Source organism: Stegodyphus dumicola, chromosome 2, assembly GCF_044657685.1.
Source record: "Stegodyphus dumicola isolate Sdum_Otavi_A_Nest chromosome 2, ASM4465768v1".
Taxonomy (NCBI): Eukaryota; Metazoa; Arthropoda; class Arachnida; order Araneae; family Eresidae; genus Stegodyphus; species Stegodyphus dumicola.
Window position 1 is genome coordinate 150224739 of NC_140769.1, and position 27347 is coordinate 150252085.

The 27347-nt window shown below is 35.4% G+C and overlaps 1 protein-coding gene across 1 annotated transcript in view; it reads left to right on the forward strand.

Annotated features, from left to right (window-relative positions):
- LOC118204390 (uncharacterized) overlaps positions 1–23339 on the forward strand; it is a 33511-nt gene extending 10172 nt beyond the window's left edge. The window contains exon 2 of the mRNA XM_085811258.1: positions 22220–23339. Coding sequence (XP_085667384.1) covers positions 22220–22999 — 780 coding nt within the window. The 3' untranslated portion in view covers positions 23000–23339. The remainder of the gene's footprint in view (positions 1–22219) is intronic.
- Positions 23340–27347: the final 4008 nt, after the last annotated feature.

The following is a 27347-nucleotide window of genomic DNA, read 5'->3' on the forward strand; positions in this document are numbered from 1 at the left end:
AATTAAGTTTCTCTAAACATTTCACTAAAGCTCAATGTGTCAACTTTTCTTGAACATGTGGACTTACTTCTATGTGATTATCTGTTTCGTTCCGCATGTTAATATATCATGGTTGACCCGAGCTATAATTTTAATGATACGCTTGGGCCGAGCAGTAAAGTCGCTTAACACTGGTAGTTCGGTCCGAGGTTCGAATACCGCGAACGGGCTGGCTGCATCGCGTTTTCGTGGTTCTCCCCATGTGTAACGTGTATACAAGCTAGTTTCCCTTAGAAAGTCCTCCACGAAGGCATCGCTCCTCTTAGGCAGATAGACCTGGAGATTTTGCCATAATCACACACACACCATGATACACTTGCGAATACCCATCCTGAGAGTGATACACAAAATTGGCAAACCCCCCTTAAAAGTACTTCTAATACTAGTACTAATAATAATAATATAAAAAACCTGAAAGTTTTCAAATTTTGTATTATGGCCAAAGGCGCGTTTTTTTTTTTTTTTTTTTTTTTTAATGTTTTGTTTGTTATTAACGTTTTGTATGCTACATTTATTTATACTACAGTAAATATCAGGTTCTTCGCATTTAAGCTACATAAAATTCAATTCAACGGCAATATCACGAAATATTTAAAAACAGCATACCTTTAGAATTTCTGATAGACAGTCTCGCGCTTTGGAGATAAAAATGTTTTTTCCGTGCAGTGTTTCCATGGCTAGCTTTGAAATCGTTGAGTTTGTTAATCAAAAATTACGTAAAGTTTTACAAAATATGAAATCGGTAACGAAAAAATTCAAAATTCGGGCTTCCACGTGCCTATGTTCGGGTGGAGGATTACGTTATTCAAAATTCGATAGCTCTAGTTACCGTCATTTTTTCACAATGCCAGAAACATGCATAGATCCAAGCGGATTCTTTATTAATTAATTTCTTTAAATATAATACAGAGCTCTAATATTGGGTGGCAACAATTTAAAACAAATTTTAATTTTAAATTTAACTGTTTATAGCGAAGCGCCACAAAATGACATTTTAAGCCTGCTACCTATTTCTCCGGACCTGCCAAATACGAGTGGAGCATGCCTCGAATGATACAACCGAAGCATGCAGAAAGGAGTGAGAAAATGCTTTTTCTACTCCTCCTTTTAAAGGGCGACAGGAGATTAGGAGACCGAATCGCCAAATCCTGGTGGTGACGAATTATCGTCAACCACCTTTTAGTTCGAACGTTACTTGCAGAATCATTACATTATAACGAACATGAAAAATGCGCAATGTTCTCTCCTGGATTTGAACTCCGGACTTCGCGAGCGTGCTTCCAGTTGCACAATGAAGGCATGGTACCTTCTGAAGCATAACTCTTATCAAAGATCACCGAATTTAGTTAATACATGTATAAGGTATTTCTCCCGCCTTCTTAGCATGCCTTCGTAGTGTAGTGGTCAGCACGCTGGGCGCGTATTCCAGAGGTCCATGGTTCGATTCCCGGGGAGGGCGTTGCTCATCTCTCCTGCTTCGAAACAACTTAATGACTCTATGAACTAAAAGGGTGTTGGATGAAGACTCTTCGCCACCAGGATTTGGCGACTGGGTCCCCTAAAAACCCCAGTTGCCCTTTAAAAGGGGGAGTATATAAAGTATTTCTCCCACCTTCTTAGCATGCCTTCGGGGTGTAGTGGCCAGCACGGTGTCGGCGCTAATTCGAGAGGTCCGTGGTTCGATTCCCGGTGAGGGCGTTGCTCATTTTTCATCTCTCCTGCTTCGGAAAAAAACCTAATGATTCTACACATGTTCTGACCGAAGTTACTTCATATTTGTTTCTGAAAAACATGCGAAGGATAACTTCTTCAGGAAAATTCCTCCCTCCTGTAGAGCAAATGAAGAGGAAACGGCTAGTATTTGCATTTTCACAGCAGAAACCATGAAAGAGATTGCGAGCTTAATTCTTTTGATATTTGATCATTTGATCATTCCGGTTTGAATACACACTTTTGGCAACTGGGGTTAGGACACCTAATCACCAAATTCTGGTGGTGACGAATTATCGTCCACCGTCTGTTAGTTCGGGCGCCCCTGAAGAGTCATTAAGTTTTTTTTGGAAGTAGAAGACGTGAAAAATGTGCAGCGCCCTCGCCGAGTGTCGAACCCCGGACCTTCCGAATATCGAGCGTGCTTCTAATTACACGATGAAAGCAGGAATAAAATACCTTATAAAGTATAAAACAGTTAAATTTTTAAAGGTAATATCATTTATTGAATGAAAGTATTAACACTTTGGGTCATAAATCAATACCCTAAATATGCTTCAAGATTAATTCCATTAAAAAGATTAATTCCATTTATCATAAATTGCATTTTAGGAATCTATGTATCTCTTGTTATATCTGTTTTATTTCAGATGAGTTCTTTTCTGAATATTTCTCAAGATAATAATCTAATGTTAGGACTGGATTGCCTCATAAACTATCACTTAAGGCCCACAATGGATCTACGTCTTTCTTCATTTTTGTTTTCATATTCTTGCCTCATTGTGGGAGGGTCTCACTGATCTTAAATCCTGCTCTGCCCGAGGCACTCCAATTGGAATGCTGCTGTTTTTCTGTGTGATTGCAAGAGACAAAGAACAGCTATGATCAGACTCAGTGCTTACATTCCTGAGATTTCTAGAGGTACATTAAATCTAATAACAGACATCTTTATGGATGGCTCATTTGAGTTACACATTTCGTCAGATTCGCCAGTGCTTAAGAACTAACCTGGCTTTCCAGTTATTTCGCAATGACGGGATGCTTTTTGTTAACCAATTTTTTATTCTCATTTTTCCTGTAAGGCAATGTCAATGCCCTGTTTTCTGATGTGGAGAACAAAGTTTTAACATGCGTCGTCAAAAAGTATCGGTTGATTAAGAATTCCGTGAGAGTGTAAATGTTTGCGCTCAGATGCGAGGAAAAAAGATACAGGCGAAAGTGTTTCATTCATTTGCTTTTTAGAATATTCCATGCTTCCCCTTTTTTAGCCTTCTTACTTGCATACGAAATATACATATATAATAATAATAATAATTTTAAATAAATCTGAAAACTTATCTTACGCCCAAAGATCCTTATTATTACGCCTCTTTTTTTAACGTTTTGTGTGTTACCTTTATTTATTGAATATCACGTTCTTTGCATTTAAACCATAAAATTCAATTCAACGGCAATATCACAAAATACTTTAGAAAGAGCAAAACAAATTTTTCCCCCCGTACGGTGTTGCCATTACTTGCTTTGAAATCGTTGAGTTTGTTAATCAAAAATTGTTAAAGTTTTACAAAATGTAAAATAGATAATAAAACAAATTCAAAATTCGGGCTTCCAGATGCCGATATTCGGGTGGAGGAGTACGTTATTCAAAATTAGACGTCTCTAGGCACCGTTGTTTTATCACAATGCGAGAAACATACATACATTTATGCAGATTCTTCATTATTTAAGTTCTTTGGATATAATGCAGGGCTATAATATTGGAGGACAACAATTTGAAAAGTGATACAGCCTTTTAAAGTTTTCAATGAGAAATGCCAAAAAGAAATTAATAGCCCTTCTTGACTAATGCCCTTTGGGCTAATAATTAATAATTTGCAACGTTATAACTTTCCTCAGTTGCCCTGAATGTAGTTGATGAAGATCTAGTCTCTGTGTCATATAAGAAGTTTAATTGTTACCCTTGTAAATTCTAATAGCTTTCAATCGGTGCGTTGTATCCGAAAAAATTATCCTTTATAATTTATTTAACTTTAAATTGCCAAAAAAATTCTGCAGAATTTATCTGCGTTTTCTGCGTTGTTTTCATTACTTGGGTATTTCAGGATTTATTTTATTTCGATGTTTTTTACTTCCTTATACGAAGTAAAGAAAATATTATAAACGCAAAAAAATTTCGGGGCTCGTATTTCAACGTAAATATCCATATTGACCCTTTCCGACTGACTGTCTGTACACACGTACAGAATGAAAGATTCTTTTATCAAAAATTGATTGTAAAATAGACTTAAAATGGAATTTTTTTCGTGATATTTATGTACGTATGTATGCATTTATCTCGCGTAACTCAAAAGTGATTAGCCGCAGAACGCTGTAATTTTATATATGGGACTGTCATAACATCTAGTTCTGCAACTTCTTTTTTTATTGCAATCGACAGTACCAAACATATAATATATATATATATATAAGTAATTATGAGTAACTTAAAAAGCCAAATATTTGCGCTAAAACAGCCAAGCAATAAATCAGTTTTTTTTTTTTTTTTTTTTACATTTAATTTAACCAATTTAGTTTTTTCTTTCCATTTTTACGCCAAGGAACATAAATTTAATTAATACAATAAATTGTTGGAAGAAATTTGAGTAAGTATTTTAAGTATAAGTTATTTAGATAGTTATTGTAGTTTCTTTCAATAATTCATCTCATTAATTCAATTTATGTATCGTGGAGATGATATATAAAAAAATTCTCTAATAATAAATTACACACACACATATATATATTACACTAATTATAATATTAATACATTTCAAATATATACATATACCGGGTGACCATAATTGAACTGACAGTGCTCACAGTGCCAAATATTTCCCTACCGGTGAATTTTGGAACTAATTTTTTTTTCGCGGAATCCTTCGTCCCCCGTCTTGTTTAATCTTCCTACAAAATGTGGCGTCATTCTCGCAAATAGATCGCGCTACAGAACACTGTGAGCACTGTCAGTTTAATTATGGCCACCCGGTATATATATATATATAAAATATATTCAGGAGCAGGAATTTGGATGGCGTAGAAGTGATGATCCATAATGACTAGGAAACTGGAGGCGAAGGCAGATTAAATCTTCAGTTTTATTTTCAGCAGCATGTTGCGGCTACACACAAGTCGGCACATTAAATGTGCCTGTTCCAAAGGGCTTACATTTTTAATAACTTTGTAGCAAGAAAGCAGCAGCAGACAGACAACAGTGTAGTTAGGCCAAAGCGTGGAATGCAAGTGCGTAATGTTCAGGATGAAATCTTAAGTCAGACTGAGTTAGTTTTGGTTCTCAAAGCATTTTGATTGACAGTTAATATTGCTGTAAAATTATTATTGGCTGCTTGAGTTTTTAGTTCAGTTTACATCACCAGAATTACGTAAGAGTCATATGACATAGATTTTTCTCGAAATGACGCAGTGCAGAGAGGGGTTACTATTTTTAGAACAGAGAAGGGAAATTTACGTTGCTAATTTAATCTTCTTTACTTTTCTTACGATAGGTTAGTCTTCCTTACTGCGTTGAACTATTTCGTGGAGTTAAAGCTCCTGGTAACTTTTTAGCAAGCTCGCTGCAATATTTCTACCTATTATTTCATATTTCTGCAGCATTTTGCGCAAAAAATTTTTAAGACCAAATAGGTCTTACGTCTCATTACTTGTTAGCTTTTCAATTTCTGTTTCGATTATATTTCTTTTTAGCAGCCACGAGCGCTAAAAGTTTCAGTAAGTTTTCGATGAATTTTTATTTCACTTTTTTTAAGCATTAGCTTTTAAGTTACCGGATACTGTTTACAGTTCCACTTTCGCGATAGGTTAGTCTTCCTTACTGCGTTGAACTATTTCGTGGAGCTACAGCTCCTGGTAACTTTTTAGCAAGCTCGCTGCAATATTTCTACCTATTATTTCATATTTTTGCAGCATTTTGCGCAAAAAATTTTTAAGACCAAATAAGTCTTACGTCTCATTACTTGTTAGCTTTTCAATTTCTGTTTCGATTATATGTATATATATATATATATATATATATATATATAAAGTAAGAAAAATAAAATATGTAAAGGATAAAATTTTAATTAGCAGCGTAAATTGATCTCTCTTTGCACTACGTCATTGCAAGATTAATCCACGTCATATGACACTTACATAATTCTGATGATGTAAATAGAACTAAATCAGCCAATAATAAATTTACAGCAGTATTAATTATCCAAACAAAATGCATTGGGAACCAAAACGAACTCAGTCTGAATTAAGATTTCACCCTGAACATAACTCACTCGCTGGATACTGTTCGGCCTAACTGGTCTGCTGGCTGCTGCTTTCTTCTTACGTCATCAAAAATGTAAACCTGTTGAAATAAAGTTTAAAGTTATCAAAAATGTAAACCTATTGAAATAGGCACAAATAATGTGCCGACTTGTTTATGGCCGCAACATGTTTACTGAAATATAATGAAGGTCTGGTCTGCCTCGGCTGCCAATTTTCTATTCATTATGGATCAACATTTTTCGCTATCAAAATTCCTGCTGTTCATTATTTCTAAGTTTGTTTCTATAACATATATATAATTTTGGTGTTGGGGATTTGAACCCAAAAGAGCGGTTCACAACTACATGTTATAGCAGCCCTATATACAAAATTCCAACGTTCTGAGGCTACTCGTTTTTGAGTTATGCGAGCTACATACATATATGCGCACTTACAGACGTTACAAAACAAATCTATTCTGAATCCATTTTAAATCAGTTTTATAGCCTGTTTTGGGGAAAACAGACCTTTAGTCCTTACGTAGTTTTTGTCCTTACGTACATATATATATTACGCAAAAACATTGTTAAATTGCATTCGGTAGCAGTCAAAATGGATATTTTCGTTGAAATATGTTACCCGAAACTTTTCGGGATTACAATACTTCCCTTACTTCGTAGTACAAGGAAGTACAAAGGCAAAATATAAAATCTGAAAGCCTTCATATTTATTATTATTATTATTACACTATTTATTGAAAAGTGGTAGCTTTGGTAAATGTAACATTTTATTTATAGGAAAAATAGTTTCTGATGTATTTGATTGGCTTTAAAAATGTCCCATTTATCTTCGCGTTCTCTAATAATAACGGAAATAAAGATAATTTAGGTTCTGAAAAAAATAATCTTTTTTTTTTACTTAGGCTTTTCTACTTTGTTTTTTTTTTACTTACTTTTAGTGTTACTATAAAAGGTAAAATCAATTTGGCAATAGTATGGATAAGAAAAGAAACATATCAGTTTGGAGACATTTCTCCTGATGTGTCTCCTGATATTAGACTCTTTACAAACTTCTAATTGTCTTCGACAACCAAGAACTTTCTGTTCTTATTCTTCGACAATCAAGAACAACAGAACTAAATGTCCTTAAAATTTTATGATATTGGCATTTTTTATTAAAATTATGTTGCTTTATTCATATCGATCTTTTCTGGAAACTGAAATATTCTGATATTTGCTTCGATAGCCCCTTCCAATTTTGAAGTTTTCCTTCGATCTTTATGTCTTTTCAAACATTTTCAATCTCAACGATTCAGTATACCGCAGCCAGTGTTTGACAGTCGCTGGGCAAAAGATTTCCTTGGAAGAGTTCTTGTTTTGAAGTCGCTGGTTCTATTATATAACAAAGACAACTTTACAACAACAACAACAAATTTTATTTTGTGGACTGTATCATAACTAAAAATCTAAATCGAAAATGATAAATTCCCGACCATACGGGACAAAAACATGTATGCTACGCTAGGAGTTCGAATCTTAACTAACTAAAATTGCGCAGAAACAATGCGCTGTACATAACTTATATTGCCGCGTAGGAGGCAACATACCGCCCCACGTTGCAATATCTATGATATGCAAACTAAATCTAAGTATACAATTCAATATAAATAACAATTCAGTTTTTTAAACATTAGCAAAAGACTTAAAGTTTGTAAGGATCTTAAGTTTTACTAACGTTTATTTTATTTTAAATCTTTACTATCACTTCTTATTTTCTACTTCCGGCCAGAATTATAAGCGTTAACGTATTTATGCAAAGTTTGTACGCCAAGTACTTAAGTTGTGGCTTTTTGCCAAGCGAGAGAGAGGAAGCAGTTAGTCGAAGCAGGCCGCTTACCTTAGAAGTTTTACTCAGTTGCTGGTTGCCTTCCAGGCCAGAGGTTTAATCCTCTTGATAATTTTAAACGTATTGTAGTGTTCACAGTTCTCTGTACTACATACGGCTTCCTGTTAATATAAGGCCAATCTTCCACGTTTATTATTTCAAAGTTAAGTTAGCGTTTAGTTGTATTTTTATATTCTTACGTTTAGACCACAAGTAGTGGATCTTTGTATTCCGAAGTACGGAAATTATTGTAAATAGAGAAAAATAAAGGGTTTTGTATACCCTTCTTGTGTATCCTGTCTACTTCCCACAGTTATTGAACATAGCTTTAGTAAGCTCTCTGTTCCGAGTCAGGTCCTTGCATGTTCCCGAAGAAAATAAGACGGAATATTGAACCTGATAAGTTAGTAAATCATTTACATAATGAAATAAATAATTCAGAAAATTCCATAAAGTTTGAACATTTGCAAATTTTTTTCAATAATTATGGTAAGTATATCAACATTTCAAACAGTAAAAAAAATTCACATTTTTTCATCAAAATTACCAAAATATAAGTATAATAAAGAACAATGTATATTTTATTAACAATGAAACTTAATCCTTGAAGTTATCCTCAATAGGCAATAAACAAATTTTTGATATTGGCCTTTTAATTGGACCAAACTTTGTGTTAATGACTGCTACTCGTATCTTACCATCTTTACCAGGAATTGTCTGATCAATTCTTCCTATTAACCATTTAAATGGAGGTAACTGATCATCTTTAATAATAACTATTGTATTTTTCTTTATATTGTCCTTTGAAAAATACCATTTCTTTCGTTGTTGCAAGTGATTAAGATAGTCAGTTATCCATCATTTCCATATAATCTGTACCATTTTAGTTAATTGTTGCCATCTTGACAATCTACTTTCTGACAAGTCCAAAATTTGAGGTTCTACAATTGAGTTTATGGGTCTACCTATTAAAACGTGACCTGGCGTCAAGGGTTCGTAATCTGAAGGTTTAGACGATAAAGGAGAAAGAGGTCTCGAATTTAGTATTCCTTCAATTTCATCAATTACGGTTAAAAATTCTTCATAGGTTAATTTAGCATCGGAAATAGTTCTTTTAAGATGAAATTTGAAAGATTTGATTCCGGTCTCCCAAATTCCACCAAAATTGGGGGCACGAGGAGGAATAAATTTCCAAGAGATATTTTCAGAAGCCAAATACTTACCCAAAACTTCATCAGGGACAGTAACTAAAGAAGCAAGTTTCTTTAACTCTTTGTGAGCTCCTACAAAATTAGTTGCATTGTCACTAAACAGACATGAGCTTTTACCTCTACGCGAGAAAAATCGTTTTAAACATGCAATAAAGACTTCAGATGTTGAGTCAAATACTATTTCTAAATGAATCGCTTTTGTAACTAAGCAAACAAAGATTGCTATATAAACTTTATGTAAATTACCTTTTCTTTGATTTCTATATTTGATTAGAAAAGGGCCTGCAAAATCTATCCCTGTGTTATGAAAGGTTAGATTTGGATTTACACGTTCAGGAGGTAAATCGGCCATTAATTGATCTGAAATGATAGGTTTATGACGAAAACAAATTACACATTCATGAACTGTTTTTCTAGCTAAGTCCTTGCCACCAATGGGCCAAAACCTTTCCCTAACAAAATGTAACAATGCTTGAGGACCAGCATGAAAATTTTTCAAATGATAATGAATAAATATTAGTTTGGTAAGCTTATGATTTTTTTGGCAATAAAATTTGATGTTTAGAATCATAATTAATTGTGGCATGAGTTAAGCAACCGCCCACACGTAATATATCTTTTCCATCTAAAAATGAATTTAAGTTTTTACCTGTCTTTTGATTACTCTCTGATCTTGAAGTGATTTAATCTCCTCTGCAAATTCTATTACCTGCACCATTTTTATCAAGTGCATTTCCGCATCTTGATATTCAGTGCTACTAATGGGGCCTGTTTTCTTCACTGGACTTTTCAGATTGAACATAAACCTGAAAATAAGACTTAAAATTCTAATTAGTTAAACATAACTATTTGTTAATTCAAAAAAGGTATTCCAAAACAAGTTTAAATTGCAGTTCAAATTAACGTCTAAAGGTTTTTTAAGTTCATCCTGATAAGCAGGAGAATATATGAGAGTCTTGTCAAGTTCAAATAAAGAAGCATCACTAAGTTCGTTCTGTTCAGGACCATTCCACCACAAAGAAGATGTCACAAGTTCATGAGGATAAGCACCACGAGAAATCAGATCTGCCGGATTATTTGCTGATGATACGTGCTTCCAGTGTCGCGGCTCTACTAGTCTTTGGATTTTGGAGACTCTATTTGCAACAAAGGTCTTCAAAAGGTGAGGAGAAGTCTTCAACCATGACAATGCTATCGTTGAATGAGTGCACAGAATGATGTCATCTAAATGCATCTTCAATGAGTTGCTAACTTTCGAAATCAGATGAGCCAATAACAAACATGCACAAAGTTATAATCTCGGAATAGATAAAGTTTTCAATGGAGCCACACGAGATTTGCTGGCTAGTAGATGAAATGACGAGCTGTGATCTTCATCGACACAAATCAAGTAGACAACTGCACCATAAGCGGCTTCCGAAGCATCTGCATATCCAATGAGTGAAATCTTGCTTGGATGATTGGAGAGGATGCAACGATTAATTTTGATGTTTTCCACAGTCTTTAAATTTGAAACTATCTTTTGCCATTCGTGAGCAATAGTTGCAAAAAGTGGTTCATTGGTGATTACCGGACCAATCAGTCCTAAAGGATCATAAAGTCTGGCAATTGTCGATAAAATGTCTCTTTTAGTATATGATGATTTCTCCTCGATTGAGACTTTAAAGCTGAATTCATCCTTCTGAGAATTCCATATAATACCTAAAGCTTTAACCACATTATCACTTTTGGAGGAGAATGAAAGCTCAGAGCTTGTAGAAGGGCTATCCAACAGTTCAGGAGAATTAGAGTTCCATTTGTGCAAAGTCATTCCACAACTATGAAAAAGCTGTAAGCTGTATAAACTGATTTTTCAATTCCCTTGCTGAGTCTAAGTTTGATGAACCAGAGATGACATCATCAACATAACAGTCTGACAAGACAGTTTTTGGCAGCTTCAGAATATTTATGCATTTCGTCATATGCAACTTGCTTGATGCATCTAATGGCTAAAAATGGAGCACTTTTAGTACCATAAGTCACCGTTTTGAGTCTATATGTCACAGGTGAGTCGCTAAGGTTTCTCTTCCAGATGATTCGAAGTAAGTCTCTTTAGGATTCATCAACTAAAATCTGCCGGTACATTTTTTGTATATCCGCAATAACTGTAACTTGATGCTTTCTAAATCTCATAAGAATATCAAAAGTATCTTCTTGGACTGCTCCCGCTAAAAGTAAATCATTCAAACTTAATCCATTTGAGCTTGTGGCAGTAGCATTAAACACAACTCTTAATTTTGTACTTGATTTCTCTGGTCTATATACTCCATGATGGGGGAGGTAATATTCAAGTTCCGGTTTTGAATTATCATCGACGCTTTCCATATGGTCCAAATTTTCCTATTCTGTTATGAAATCTTGATATAAATGTTGCAATGTAGCGTTTTTGCTAAGACGTTTAACTAATTGATTGAGTCTAATGTTGGCTAAGTGCTTTGAATCTCCTAATTGTTCGTCTTTCATAGGCATTTTTACGATAAATCTGCCATCTTCATTTCGTCTGTAAGTGTCTTTGAAATGTTGTTCACAGAATTCTTCTTCTTGGCTAAGCATTGGCTTTTCTTCACCAATATTTTCCACTGACCAAAATTTTTCTACCAATCTATCAATATTATCAACATTACCGATAAGCCCACAATAATTCTGACAATTTTCAAAAGATGTTTTCAAAGAACCAGTAGCTATATAACCAAACACAGAATTTCTGAAAACGAGTGATTTCGTAGAAGATTTAACTTGGCCATTAATAAAAATGTCATAAAATATTTCTGCTCCTAAAAGCAGATCTATACTAGATGGAGTGGCAAATTTTGGATCAGCCAAACTTGATGTATCAGGAATAGCTATATTTTCAATATTTAGTTTTGTAGAAGGTACTAAATCTGTGATTTTATTTACAACTAAAAAATTTAATGAAGCAGAGAACGAATTATTTCCATTAAAAATAGAAGCAAAAGTACAAGATTTAATGTTTGAAATTTGCCCATTTAAACTAGAAACGGGAATATTTATTCTTTCCTTTTTTAAATTTGCACGCTCACAGAATTCATTTGTAACAAAATTTGACATTGCGCCTGAGTCAAGAATTGTTCTTGCTTTAACGAATTGGCCATAAACATTTCTAACCCAAACAATCTCAGTTGAAAGGAGAACAGTTTTATTTTTCGAAAAAAGACACGCCGATAAGGCTTTTTCTGTTGATTTATTGCTATTCAAAACAACCTCATTTTTGCAGTTCTCTGGGGAGGGCGTAGTTTCACCTTGCTTTCCCCCACTTGTTGCAGACGACATGGATCCGTCATTCCGATGAAGAAGTGAATTATGTTTTAATTTGCAAACCGAACAAAAATGTTTAGACTGACAGGAAGTTACTTTATGATTTGAATGTAAACAATTAATGCACAAAGAAAGCTTTTTAATCATTTCGTATCGTTCCATTGGATTTAATGCTAGAAATGTTTCCCACTTAAAAATTGCGTGATTATCTTTGCAAACCGGGGGGGGGACACATAAATTTATTATTATTATTCGTTTTTGTCACTAACGATCGAACCTTATTTGGAGGAATGTTTTGTTTTGTTTTTGCAAATACAGTTTTGTTTTGCATATATTCTAACATCTGGCATCGCTTTTGAAGAGATGTCATGAAAGAATCCCATTCACATAAATCATTACTATTTAATGACATTTCAAATTCCTTACGCGATTCTTTATCTATTTTATTGAGAATAATATTAATCAGCTAAGCTTCGCTTAATTTATCCATATTTAATTCCATAACTTTTAATGCTCTTAAATGTTTCTGAACTTTATCAATTAATGATCGTAAATCTTTAGGATTTTCAATGAACTATTTTTTTCAATAGAAAGTAATTCATTGATATGAGAATTTAAAACCAGTCTCTTATTATCATATCTTTCTTCAAGTGCCTTAAATAAGGAAGAAAATGTATCATCTATTGTTTGTATCTGCCTTGCATCACCAACCAAACAAGATTGTATATAAAACAATTTCTGAGAATCTGTTAATTGTCTATTAGATTAAATTAAAGCTACAAATTGGTTTTTAAATAAATTCCAGTCTTCTAAATTACCAGAAAATTTAGGTAATGTTATTTCAGGCAATTTATAATTCAATGAATTACTTCTTGTTTCTGGGATGCTATTATTTACATACACATTATTTGCATTCTTACTACATAATGAAGTATAAAGACATTTCAGGCTTACCTGAACATTGGTAATATCCATCTCGATTTCCTCAAAAGTGGCTTCGATGTCTGATATTTTTTCATCTTTTACACACTTTGTAATAATCCAAGCGAAGTTCATCAATTTGTTTATTTAACTTGTGCACTTTTTCTTGCAATACTTCTATTTGTTCGAAACCAAAATCATCACTGTTTTCACTGACAGACGACTTTAATTTCCTAATTTGAGCTTTAATGCCACCACGTTTTCTGTTCAACGTGGTTATGTCTTCATTAGCCATTTTTTATTCTAATTACCTCGGGCTCGACGTTGTTTTGAAATGTTTTGAGGTCGCTGGTTCTACTATCAGGGTCGATGTTCCTTCTAACCTTCTTCGGAAACATACAAGGACCTGACTCGGAACAGAGAGCTTACTAAAGCTATGTTCACTAATTGTGGTAAGTAGACAGGATACACATGAAGGGTATACAAAACCCTTTATTTTTCTCTATATACAATAACTTCCGTACTTCGGAATACACTGACCCGCTACTTGGGGTCTAACGTAAAAGTATAAAAATAAAACTAAACTCTAATTTAACTTTAGAATAATAAACGTGGAAGATTGGCCTTATATTAACAGGAAGCGTATGTAGTACAGAGACTGTGAACACTACAATACGTTTAAATTTATCAAGCGGATTAAAACCTCTGGCCTGGAAGGCAAACAGCAACTGCGTAACTTCTAAGGTAAGCGGCCTGCTTTGACTCAACTGCTTCCTCTCTCTCGCTTGGCAAAAGGCCACAACTTAAATACTTGGCGTTCGCCAGACAAACTTTGCATAAAAACCTTAACGCTTATAATTCTAGCCGGAAGTAGAAAATAAGAAGTGATAGTAAATATTTAAAATAAAATAAACGTTAGTAAAACTTAAGATCCTTACATACTTCCCGCCAGAGTTCATCAGTTTGAAACTGAGGTCTAAAACGACCTTGTTGAAAACTTTTAGCTCTAGAATCATACGCGAGGCCAATCTTTTACAAACATACTTCGCTAGAAACTAGAAATTTAAAAGAAAGAAATATGTTACAATAGCAGCTCCCAGGATACAATTTTTTTTTTATCTGTACTGCATCTAAACAGGAGCTTTTATTCAATTCTGGTTCCTTCCAGAGATCTGGAAGGAAAACTAGTTTAATGAAATGTTACACAATGAAATGGCAAGTAACATATACAATTATACTTCTCTTAACATTCTTATTTCATTAATGACTATTTTAATTATCTCTCCCCGTGCTCTCTGACATGTGTTGTAAAAGAACACCAAACACGAATGTGTTTCTGTCTACGTGTTCCACACTTCCTCCTACAAACAAAACACTAACGTGTTAAAATTCAACATAACGATACCTCTTAACACACCCTAATTTCAACTCTAAACCCTGAGGTACTATTCTAAAAGTGGCTAACTCTAAAGTGTAGCGTCAGAGAGCCTAACTACATCATTCAACCTTCAACACATATTCGCCATGATTTAGTCTTTACAGTCACACGAATAACAAATTTTTAACATTACTTTCACTTTTACCATATCACGGTATTTCTTAACATTTAAAATAACAGTTCACATGTATATAAGAACATATCATCATGCCGTTAATTTTACACATTTGAAAACATACATTAGTAGTACATTGTTAACTTCTATTATTTTCAAAGCAAGTGCCAATTCTTTCTACATTGAAATACTACATTTCAAAAAGTCTTTCAGACTAAAACTTCTCTCTTGCTAGAATGTTTTAAATAAAATTTATACAATAACTTTTTACAATATTTAAGTCTTTACACAACGCTATTATACATCAACTTTAGTTTTACGCGCGAGTAATTGAAAAACATAATACGAAAATCGGTCACAACTCATTTCTCGCCCTTTTGGCGATAAAGGTAGACCTCACATGAGGTAAAACTTCTTGAAATCTGCCACTTGCAGTAAGAATGAAAGATTAACTTAAGTTTGCAAAGTAACATAAAATTTTACTTATCTTTGTAATATTCGGACATCCTTTTCTGGGCCAGTCTTTAAAGGTACTGCAGATAGTAGTTTGATTTATCCTCCTTCTTGTACGGGCTCGCCCTTCAGTGCTTTCCTCTGGAAGCTTCCTTTTTTCACCAGTTCGGCCACCCTTGAATACCTTCCTTTTCTCCTCTGCTTGTGGTCTTGGCCGTTTGATGGCAGCTGGTCTTGGCGGAACCGGGAAACTTCTTCCGTGTTCTTGCTTGGACCTCGTTGCTGACCGTTCAAATTTTCCTTGTACTTTTTCCTCCGCCGCTGATGACCCTTGCGCAGTTCGGCGACTTTTGCTGCGGAGAGTTCTGTCGTATGAGTAGATCTTCCGTTTTAGAGCCGTGTTACTTGTCGTTTTTCCACCTCTGGAGCTTGTACCTGCGGTGTCTGCCGTGCCGGATCCTGCAAAAGATCTGAAAAGATTTGCATTTTATTACGATCGAAGTAGGGCTTGATTTGATCAATGTTTGAGGAACAGGTTTCACCATTTCTGGCTTTTAACACTACTACAGCGTGAGTTATTTTTTCTATAACATATGGTCCTTCAAATCGTGGAAAAAATTTGGCAGTTTATCTTCTGGTGCTGAAGAAAGTGAATGCTTAATTTTTAAAACTTCATCCCCTACTTTATAAGTTACTCCCCGTCGTTTCAAATCATAATAGAGCTTCTGTTTTCTTTGTACTACTTCCGTATTCTTTTTTGCTTCTTTTATTAGTTTTTCTATATCACCCATTTTAAATTCTGGGGCTCTTTGTTGCACATAAAATAATTTATCTAACGGTGTTATAATCTTTCTGCCTAGAAATAACTCAGCAGGTGTTTTGCCCGTTGTATCATGTTTTGCGGTCCTAAGGGCGAAAGCAAATTTATTGACATAGTTATCCCAGCTTTTATGAAAATTTTTAACATAACAACGGATAATTTTCACTATATTTCTATTGACCCGTTCCGCTATATTTGATTGCGGCCGATACGGGACCATTTTTAAATGACGTATGCCCAGTTTTTGGCACATGTCTTCAAATATATTACTTACAAATTGAGGACCGTTATCCGATATAACTTTTAGGGGCGCCCCGTATTTTAAAATATATTTATTTAAAATAGAATCAGTAACTAATTTCGCGGAGGCTCGTTTTAAGGGAACAATTTCGGTCCATTTACTAAAATGATCAACCATAACAAGGAGATAGCGACATTTATTTAACTGACTTTTTGGGAAAGGGCCCAATAAATCAATGCCAATTATTTCATTTGGAAATTCGGATTTAATACTATTTAGAAACCCGGCCGGGCGGAAATTAATATAATTAACTGCTTGACATGTTGGGCAGGACTGGACATACGCCCTTGTTAACTTTTGCAGTTCAGGAAAGTAGACTGCCTCGCGTACGCGTTGGATAGTTTTCCGAATACCAGCATGAGAAGCTAAAGGGCTGTCATGGAGCTCCTTGAGGATATTTAATTTAAGACTAGCTGGGATAACAGGTCGAAATTTGTTGTTGGAATTCGTAGTTTTTGTATAGAATAATAGACCATCTATTAGTTCGTAATGGGCCGCCCTATTTCTTATCGCCACAATATCTTGGTGGCTAAAATTTTCAGGATCCTTCAAATACTCATAAATGCTTCCAAACTCAGGATCCTTACCCAGTTCGGTTATTACAGTTTCTCGGGAATTTATTGTACATGCTGTGAGCATTGCCACCTTTACGGTATTACCGTGTTCGTCTATTTTAATTCTTGACAGGGCATCTGCTACGATATTTTCCTTTCCGGGGGTATGCTTGATTACCAGATTATATTCTTGCAGCTTGAGTGCCCATCTTATTAACCTTGGGGATAAATTTTTTCCTGAGTACAATCTAGTTACCGCCGCATGATCAGAGTACACTGTTATTGGCGCCTGTCCAAAATAGACTCGGAACTTTTGCACTGCTAACAGAACTGCAAGTGCCTCTCTCTCGGTCGCGGAATAGTTTCTTTGTGTTTGATTTAAAGTTCGGCTAAAAAATGCCACGGGCTGCTGATTTTGCGAAAGTACCGCTCCTACCGCATAATCCGAAGCATCCGCTGAAATTTCTAAATTCTCATCCTTTTCAGGAAATTTCAACACAGGGGCTTGCGTTAATGCTTGTTTTAATTTTTCGAAAGCACTATTGGCTTCGGCCGTCCACGAGAATCTTGCCTTTTTTCTTTTTAATTTTAACAATGGCTCAGCGATAGCTGCAAAATCTTTTATAAAGGACCTATAATATGAGCAATGTCCTAGAAAAGAAGAGAGCTTCTTCGCCGTGTTTGGAGTCGGATACTTTTGTACAGCAATTATTTTTGATTCGTCTGTCTCTATTCCTTTCTGAGATATTTTGTAACCTAAATATTTTAATTCAGGGGCTGCAAATTTGCACTTTTCGACATTAAGTTTTAGACCGGCCTCATTTAATAAAGAAAACACCTGTCTTAAATCCTGTACATGTTGGTCGAGATTATCACTAGTAATAATGATATCGTCTAAATAGATAAATGTGGACTTTCCAAGAACAGGTCTTAACACAATGTCCATACATCGCTGAAATGTTGCCGGGACCCCTGAAAGGCCGAACGGCATACGCAAAAATGCATAAGTGCCAGACTTGGTTATAAAAGCAGTCTTAGGCACGTCCTCAGGCCTCACCCCTATTTGAAAATAACAAGTCGTCATAAATTTGGTTGATTTTATGTTCCTTAAAATTTATTCTATGATCGGTAACGGATATACCGGATATTTCGTTATGGAATTTAATTTACGGTAATCAATAGCGAATCTCCACCTTTTTGGATGCTCCAAAGGATAGTCATTATATTTCTTACATAAAACCACCGGGTTAGCATAACTACTTGAGATGGGCGTTATGATCTTTTTACGTAGCATATCGGTAATATGCCATTCTATAATTTTTCCTTATTCTTATCATACCGGTATGGTTTTTGGGGAACTGGCATTGCATCTCCGGTGTCAATACTATGGTTAGTAACCTGAGTAAATCCTGGAATATCACTAAATAACGAAGCAAATTCACTTACCACTTGTCGGATTCTTCCTTGCTCGTCATTAGGCAGGTGGTCAAGATTTACCATCGGCGGTTCAGCCTTTTCAGTACGAACTGGTTTCATTGTCAGCTTAAGGGACGCTTCATTAAAATCCAGTGTTGCTTGTGCGTCTGAAAGAAAATCTATTCCTAAGATTAAATGTGCTTGCAGATTCTTTACTATAAAAAACATCACCTTTACTTGTTCGTCCTTGATACGGATATACAAAGGTACTTTACCTACGCACTTACATTTTTCTCCTCGCGCGCTAACACTGTCGTATTATCCGAATTATATATGCGGTATTTGCGAAAATACTTCCTAAAAAAATCTTCTGCCACACAGGAACACTGCGCGCCGGTATCCAGGAGTGCGGTGGCTGGGATATTATTCACCAAGACTTCAATCTTCGGAAGAGTCAAATTTTTCACCATTACTGTATTTAACTTGTAGGAAGAGGGGTTTTCGTGGCCTTCGGATTTCCGCACCCTCTCGTCAGCAGAAATCCGTTTTAGTTTAACTTATTTTTCATTTCCGTGCTTTCCTTCTTTTTCCCTTGGCCTTGAGACTTTTTTCCTGGGTTGCTATTGAACTGTCGACGTTCGCCGGCTGTTTTTGAATGCTCGGGTTTCCTTGCCCACTGATTCGCTTTTTCTCCGTAGCCATGTGCTTGAGTTTGCTGTAGTCTTGGCGTACCAAATTGGTTTCGCTGTTGATATTGGCGTCTTCTTTCGACGTCCGCCGTTCTTCTACTTTCAAACTGGATTGCTAGCTCAAATAACTTTTCCAGTGTAGTCGGATTTCTTAATTCAATAAAGTCTTGCACTTGGGGCAGTAACCTCGGCAAAATCACTTGAATTATTTCAGGATCCGGACGGTTTCCATACAAGAGTTTGAAAACGTGAATTTTTCTTAAAATAAAGCTCGAGAGGTTTTCGATTCTTTGTTGATATATACTGAAAAGTTCCGTTTCTAATTTCGCACGATCCCTTACAACAGGGAAGGCTCTTAGTAGGGCAGTCTTGAAATTTTCGTAAGTATAGGTGGGACTTCCTGCTTGACCCAAGAGACTTCTGCCGATACATTTGAACCAGTTAAGCGCTTGGCCCCTCAAAGCGCTGGTAGCTAAGGTAACTTTTTGACATTCGTGCACGGGGTAGAGCATGAAGTGGTCATCCAATTTTTCCAAAAAACTGGTTACCGGTGAGTTTCCGTTAAATGTTGCTTCTGGTTTCATCGAAGCGCGCATGGTCTGGACGATGTAACCAAAATCTTCCAGGGCGGCAGCTGGCATTTATGGATTCTGAGCCCTTTCTGCAGGCAGCACAGGTTCTTCTTGAAACTCGGCCATGGTTATTCTTCTTCGTTGGGCGCCACTATCAGGGTCAATGTTCCTTCTAACCTTCTTCGGGAACATACAAGGACCTGACTCGGAACAGAGAGCTTACTAAAGCTATGTTCACTAATTGTGGTAAGTAGACAGGATACACATGAAGGGTATACAAAACCCTTTATTTTTCTCTATATACAATAACTTCCGTACTTCGGAATACACTGACCCGCTACTTGGGGTCTAACGTAAAAGTATAAAAATAAAACTAAACTCTAATTTAACTTTAGAATAATAAACGTGGAAGATTGGCCTTATATTAACAGGAAGCGTATGTAGTACAGAGACTGTGAACACTACAATACGTTTAAATTTATCAAGAGGATTAAAACCTCTGGCCTGGAAGGCAAACAGCAACTGCGTAACTTCTAAGGTAAGCGGCCTGCTTTGACTCAACTGCTTCCTCTCTCTCGCTTGGCAAAAGGCCACAACTTAAATACTTGGCGTTCGCCAAACAAACTTTGCATAAAAACCTTAACGCTTATAATTCTGGCCGGAAGTAGAAAATAAGAAGTGATAGTAAAGATTTAAAATAAAATAAACGTTAGTAAAACTTAAGATCCTTACACTACTATATAATAAAGACAACTTTACAACAAAAAAAAAAATTATTTTGTGGACTGTATCATAACTAAAAATCTAAATCGAAAATGATAAATTCCCGACCATACGGGACAAAAACATGTATGCTACGCTAGGAGTTCGAATCTTAACTAACTAAAATTGCGCAGAAACAATGCGCTGTACATAACTTTGAAGTTGCGCAGAAACAATGCGCTGTACATAACTTTGAAGTTTCGCAGAAACAATGCGCTGTACATAACTTATATTGCCGCGTAGGAGGCAACAGTTTTTGAAATCATTTTTACGTATCAGGATGCTCAGGATAAAACTGATCTTTTCTGTTAGTCACAAAATACGTAAGCATTATCATTGTTTTGCATGAAGATATTAATTAGAGTTAGCAGTTTATTACCACACAGACTTTTAAATAATAAACGATGATAATTCTTACCGTTCTTTTAAACACAAAACATTTTCGGAGGCTAAGATTAGTAGCTAAGATTTGTGTAGAGTTTTTTTTTTCCTTCCAGTAAACGACTTTAATATAAATAAAGTCATTAATGGAAATTTCTTAATGTATATATTTTTTTCTGTTTCTGTTTTAATTTCACCATACAAGCCTAAAATAGTTATCCTGTTATCTTCGTGCATTCGATAAAGTATAAATGTTTTAAACTTAAATGTTAAAAATTATTTCTAACTTATACAGTAGTTAGTAGATTTAAGGTCTCTATCGTGAAGCAGTGCTCTTTTTCATATATTTGTAAACATCACAATGTAAAATTAATACTTGTTATCCAAATGTTGACTTAATTTTAAACTAATTTACATACGAAGAAAATGAAAATTATGTAAAGAAAATGAATCAAGAGCGCCTGATTTTCATTCTGTTAACAATATACTACTATCCTAATAAGTTCTACATTTTAATTACTTGGAAAAAGTGAGTGAAAAGGGAGCTAGCTTTGAAAAAGTGAATTTGATATTGTGAATAGGAGCTATTAATTCAACTTTAAAGTTTTTCTTCACAGAACAGTCTATGTAACTCGGAACATACTTTTTATTCATTCATCGAAGAAGGGGGAAAAGGAACTTTTGACGAAAAGAAGTATAAAATACTTTCAAAAGCCAGTCAAATTCATCATATTTTATCCTACAAACGATAATTTTGTAATGTATTATGTTCCTTCTTTTCACGTGACTTCGTGGTGTAATTAGAAGCTCATCCCGCCAGCAAGCATGAGGTTCGGAGTTCGAATCCCAGAGAAGGCAATGCACATTTTACATGAGGCCCGCTCCGAAAAATCCTAATAATTCTACAGCTTTTTCAGCGATCCTCTTCAATGACTAGAGAAATGGAAAATAGAATCATAAAATTTTACACTAAAAATTTATAATTACAATTATTTCTAAGCAATGACAATGTTAGATATTTAATCTTTGGATTTCTGCTCATAAAAATATGAATCAGTATTGCAATGAAATTAACTTACTCACTTAAGTACGGCGCATTCTCAGGACCACCAACAGCGAAGCGGTAAAGTCGCTAACTCTCGAAAGTCCTCTACGAAAGCATCTCTCGCCTTAGGCAAATACCCTTCGCGTTCTTTACCATAATCAAGTAAACCAAAACAAACTGTTCATTCTCAGGAATCAATAAATCTTATTTATATTATGATTATGATTTAATTCTCCTTTGTTTCTTTTTCTTAATTTTGCAAGACTTCTTAGATTTATTTTTATTTTATTTCGTTTTTTGCAGATAATCCTTATAACGTTGATAGCCAGCATAAAAGCGGCTCCAGTGTCTCAATCTTTATCAGTTCATGATGATGGTTCTTATAGATTTTATTACGAGACTGGGAAAGAAGGTGGCAGCCATAGTCGAACTGAAGTGCGGAATGCTGATGGGGTCGTGATTGGCAAGTTCTCTTACGAAGACCCCACAGGCGAGATGCGAGAAGTCAATTACAGGGCGGATGACTCAGGTTACGTTGCTAAAGGTGACGTCAGCGTCGAAGGTGCTCCTAAAGGTCAGTTTCCAGTTATCATTGATGATAAGCAGCAAGAAATAGCCACAACAGCTCCACTTGTCCAAGAAGATCAGACTCAGCCTCCAGAGACACCTGCACCAGAACCAGCTGCTGAATCTGCCAATGAAGAAGAGCATGACAAAGACGATATTAAAGATTATTCGTTCGAAGAACAAGTAGGAGACCAACCAGAAGCTTTCCCAGAGGGCTATTTCCTTGAACATAAATTCCAGGGACTCAGAAGACTTCCTGAACCTACAAAGGAAGATAAATCTTCATCAGTGGAACCTCCAGAAGAAAAACAGACACCACCACCTGAAGAGAAAGAACCAGAAAAGCCAGTAGAGACCTCGATTGAGATAGCTAAGAGGGAAATGGAGCTGTTCATGCATTTGAGACCCTTTCCGAATTTTCCGCCGAAAAAATGGGATCCATCCATGCTACATCAACCTGTGTATGTATTTGCTTACCAGCAGCCCGACGCTTATGGGTACCATTACTACTTCTAAATCCGTGCTAAAGTTGTTCATTCCTAAAACTTTATGGCTCTCCTTTCTTTGCTATTGTTAGAATGATTGTATTTATGTCGTATTCAAGGAAAATACAGTGGGGAATTTTAAATCGAAAATTTCAATTTTTGTTTTTTACAATCATGTGTTTGGGACATTGTTCATTGACAGTTTTATAATTTTATGATAAGAAAGCATGTCATGTTCTTAGATGGGAATCTTCAGATACTCTTAAATAATTAGTTGAAAAAACATGAGTAGGAGTAAAGCTATTGTTCTGAGGGAGATATTTCTGATTTGTTTGTAATAAATACATAAATAAAGTAGATCACCTCATCAACAGTTGTGTGCCTTTTCAATAGATCACCCCAAGTGCAAAAATTACATAATCCATATTATTTGGTATATTCAGACACAAGATTTGAAGATAAATTTTGGAAATATATTTTATTTTTTTCAAAACTGTACTTTATTGTACAAAAAGTCATACACACAATATGAAGCGGCCTAAGGGCTTTTATGTACCTCTCATACCATAAAAAAGCGTTGCCCTTTAACGTGGTAAATAAGTTTTGCAAAATATACTTTCATCTGAGCTTCTTAATAATATACTTAATAATATATTTATTATTAATTTATTATTATTATGTACTTCTTAATAATATATTTATTATTTTAATTATTTTATAAACAAAATACGATTTGCAAAACTGCTAACTTTAGTTCCTGTTCACATTTTGTTCTCTGTCAGAAATAAAATCTATTGGTTATGATGAAATCTGTACAAAAATGCAAATTGCAATCCTCTCTCTCTCTCTTATTTTTTTAAATTCTATTCAAATTGTAGAGTTCCTCACTTTGTAAATGCTAAGTTATTGTTGAACGTGAAGAATCTTAAGAACTGTTAAGCGAATAATCGCTTGAGTTCATGTGACAAGAAACAGCAAGATGGAAGGGTAAATAGCCCTTTATTATTCAAATAAGATTTAACAGAGCTCCGTCTTGGAGTGTACAATAAAAGCCGACACTTCGGCTTGAACTTAAGAGGCTAAAAAGTAAACTAAATCTAATCTAAACTAAGAGATATAGCCGAAGCTATCAAGATTCTAACCGAGTTGGCCCCTTAACGCTAATTGACTGCGAAGCTATCAAGGGCCTGAGTACGGCCGAGTGTAATAACAGCTTTGAGAGAGAGTAGCCAACAAGGCGAACGCGCGCAAATCAGAAACTCTGATTCTCTCTAACTCAGCAAGTAGAACTTCGCGGTTAAATACCGCTCTTCCTCATTATGTATTCAGACGTGATTTTAAAACTACGTTCTGGCCGGAAATAGTAAGTTGAAGTTAAAAATCGACCAGAAAGCAACTTAAAATTTAACTGTTAATAAAATTAACATAATCCTTCCTTACAAAATAATAATTTTCTTTTTCAACCAGTAATATATCATTTTAATATCTGGATCTGGAGATGTTATTATTTTCAGTTCGAAATAAAATACTACTTGTCATAAATAGCCATTGCTGCCAGTCGACGACGAAAATGTCTTTCTGTTATAAATTAACACATTACTTTTTTTATTAATTTAATACTTTATTAACACATTACTTTTACAACATCAGTTCCGGCTAAAAAATAATACATTAAACTATTCAACTTAAAGCCCTTTTTCCTGCGAAAGTATTCCTCTCCCTTATACATACATAGCTGCCAGCCGTTCTGGAAAGTAACTAGTGAAAGCCTTTCTTGAGATGCGTCAAAACACACTTGCAACGTTGGAACAATTTATGGGCAACATTGCCTTATAGGTTGCCTTCCATTTCAACGGCACCAGGAAATGAAAAGAAATTTCATTGCAACAGAACGGGCAAAGCTCAATGATGTGAAAGAGTAAAGACAGCAGTCATTATCCATGTGCTAAAAAGTTAGGCAGATATATAAGTGCCAAATTTCCAGATGGAAAAATTTCAGTACCTCAACTTAAATATTGGAGTTCAATGTCTGCTTCTGAAGCAATTCCACGGTGTATTACTTTTACATTAATAAATGCGATTATATTCTCTTTGCTTTAGATGGCCGCTGCTTAACTTATCAAGACCACTGTTTCTTCTTATTGCCTTTGCGAACATACTGGAGTCCTGAGTAAGAAAAGGAAGTTTACTTAAAACTATGTTCCTGCAAATGTAGAAGATACGGCAGAAATGGGAAGAGTTTAATTCTCCTTTATTCTTCACACAGTTTACAATTGTCCCCGCGCTTCGGGATACAAAGACCAGTACTTACTGAAATGTAAAAATAACAACTAAAACTAATTAAATTAAATAAAGCTAAACTCAAATAGTTTACAAAGACTACTAACGCGAAGATTGCCTTTTAATCTTTACGCATATAGTACGCAGAATGCGGGAAAACTACAATACGTCTTCAATATCAAGAGGACTAAATTCTGGCCTTAAAGGCGGGCAGCAACTGAAAAGCGCGCGTGAGGTAAGGCAGCGAGAAATCTCTCTCTCTCAACTCACTCCTTCTTGGCTAAAAGCCACAACTTAAATACTTAACAGTTTGCAAGCTCAGTTTACATAACTAAAACTAACCGCGTTTATTCTGGCCGGAGGTGGATAATAAGATAGAACAGTAACGATTTAAAATAAGCGTTAGTAAAACTTAAAATCCTTACAAACTTTCTTTAAGATTAGTGAACCATGACCTCGCATTTGGCATTTTATTGCTTTTCCTGACAATTTTCACACTCGTACCACTAACTTTTAACTTCGTCAGTTATCTCAAATATGGGAGAATTTCTGGTCATTTCCAACAGGCTTGGCAATAACTGTTCAAATTTCCTTGTATTTCTCCGCCAGTATGTAACACATGATTTTTGCAAAGCTTTGGTTTTAATTCATAGCATAAAATGAAATGATAAGCATCCATATTAAAATTCAGTACATGTGAAACAAAAAGAACAGTAACAAGGTCGTTTTGAGGAAAACTGATCATACGTTCCATGTTTGAAGTGGCATATGCTGTTGCAGAACGATCTCATCGTAGTTGGTCTTGCACCCTGCCTTTCCAAAATACCTTCCGCTACTCAAGCTTACAAACTCTGGATAATGGCTATTCAGGTAGAGGCTTGCTGCATTATATTTCATATTTCTGTAGGTGTTTTCATCCAGTTTTTATTCAAAACTTAATTTTAACAAGATCTGATACTTTACGATTGACAAGCAACGATGGGAATACCGATTTTCTATTTTTTTGTTAAAAATATGCTTTAAGACACTAGGGGGGGGGAAATTAAAGAACCAATTGTAAAAAATCATTTTGCTTTACTTAACCAGTAAACTGCAATCAGTTGGTAGCAAGTTATGATGTAATAAAGTGGTATTCACCTTCGCTACACAGAAATATGCAAGTTTTTGCTCCTCTTCTTTTGGCATGTGTGGAAAGCGGAGCAAGGGAGGATTTCAGATTCTGGTTTCAGGTATAGTACAAGGAGCTGGATAAAGGTTTTGCTTGTGGAATGTTGGACATGTTGCAGGAAAAGACCTTTAATAGATTGTGAGAAAAGGCATGCAATTGGAAGAATGACAGCACAACAGACACTGACCTAAAAGTATCCCAAAGCATCTTATCAAGAATATGAAAACGGTTTAAAAAGACTATCGATTTATGTATATAATCGGGTCTAAAAATGGGTCGCATCAAACTGTCGGGATCTTTATTTGACAAGGATTAGTAAGAGAAATAGCCAACTGACGTCATTCCAGACTGCAAAGAAGTTCGCTGTAGCTACAAGAACTCTAGTGTCCAAATGTACCAAGAGCCACATGCTGTACTAAGGAAGACTGTGTGCAAGGAAACCGGTAACGCGTGTCCCACAAACTCGAGCTGCGTAATGGTCTAGTTGCAGTGGTGTAGAGATCGTATTTGGAGTACCATGGATTGGAGTCAAGATCTCTCTACTGAAGAGTATCGATTTTGTTTCGAGAATGATCCCAGACTTATTGCATTCTGGAGCGAGCAAAAACACGCAATAAGCCTGAAAGCTTGCGTCAAAGGTATCGGTACAAAGATAGTGGATTCATGGTATGGGGGGGGCATCAATTTTAAAATTCGTATCAACTATTTGTCTAACCAGTGTAACTATGAATGCTAAAATGTACACCGTGGCTCTTCAACCTTGCGTCGAGTTTTTTAAGGATGCAATCGGTAAAAAATTCCTCATAAAACACGATCATGCTGATCCCCAAAGTGCTGCACTTGTGATAGTTTATCTTTAGGCCGAAAGAATCCAGCGAAAGGCGTGTCCCAACCTAGAACTCTGTACGAGCTTCAAGGCGCTATCTATTGT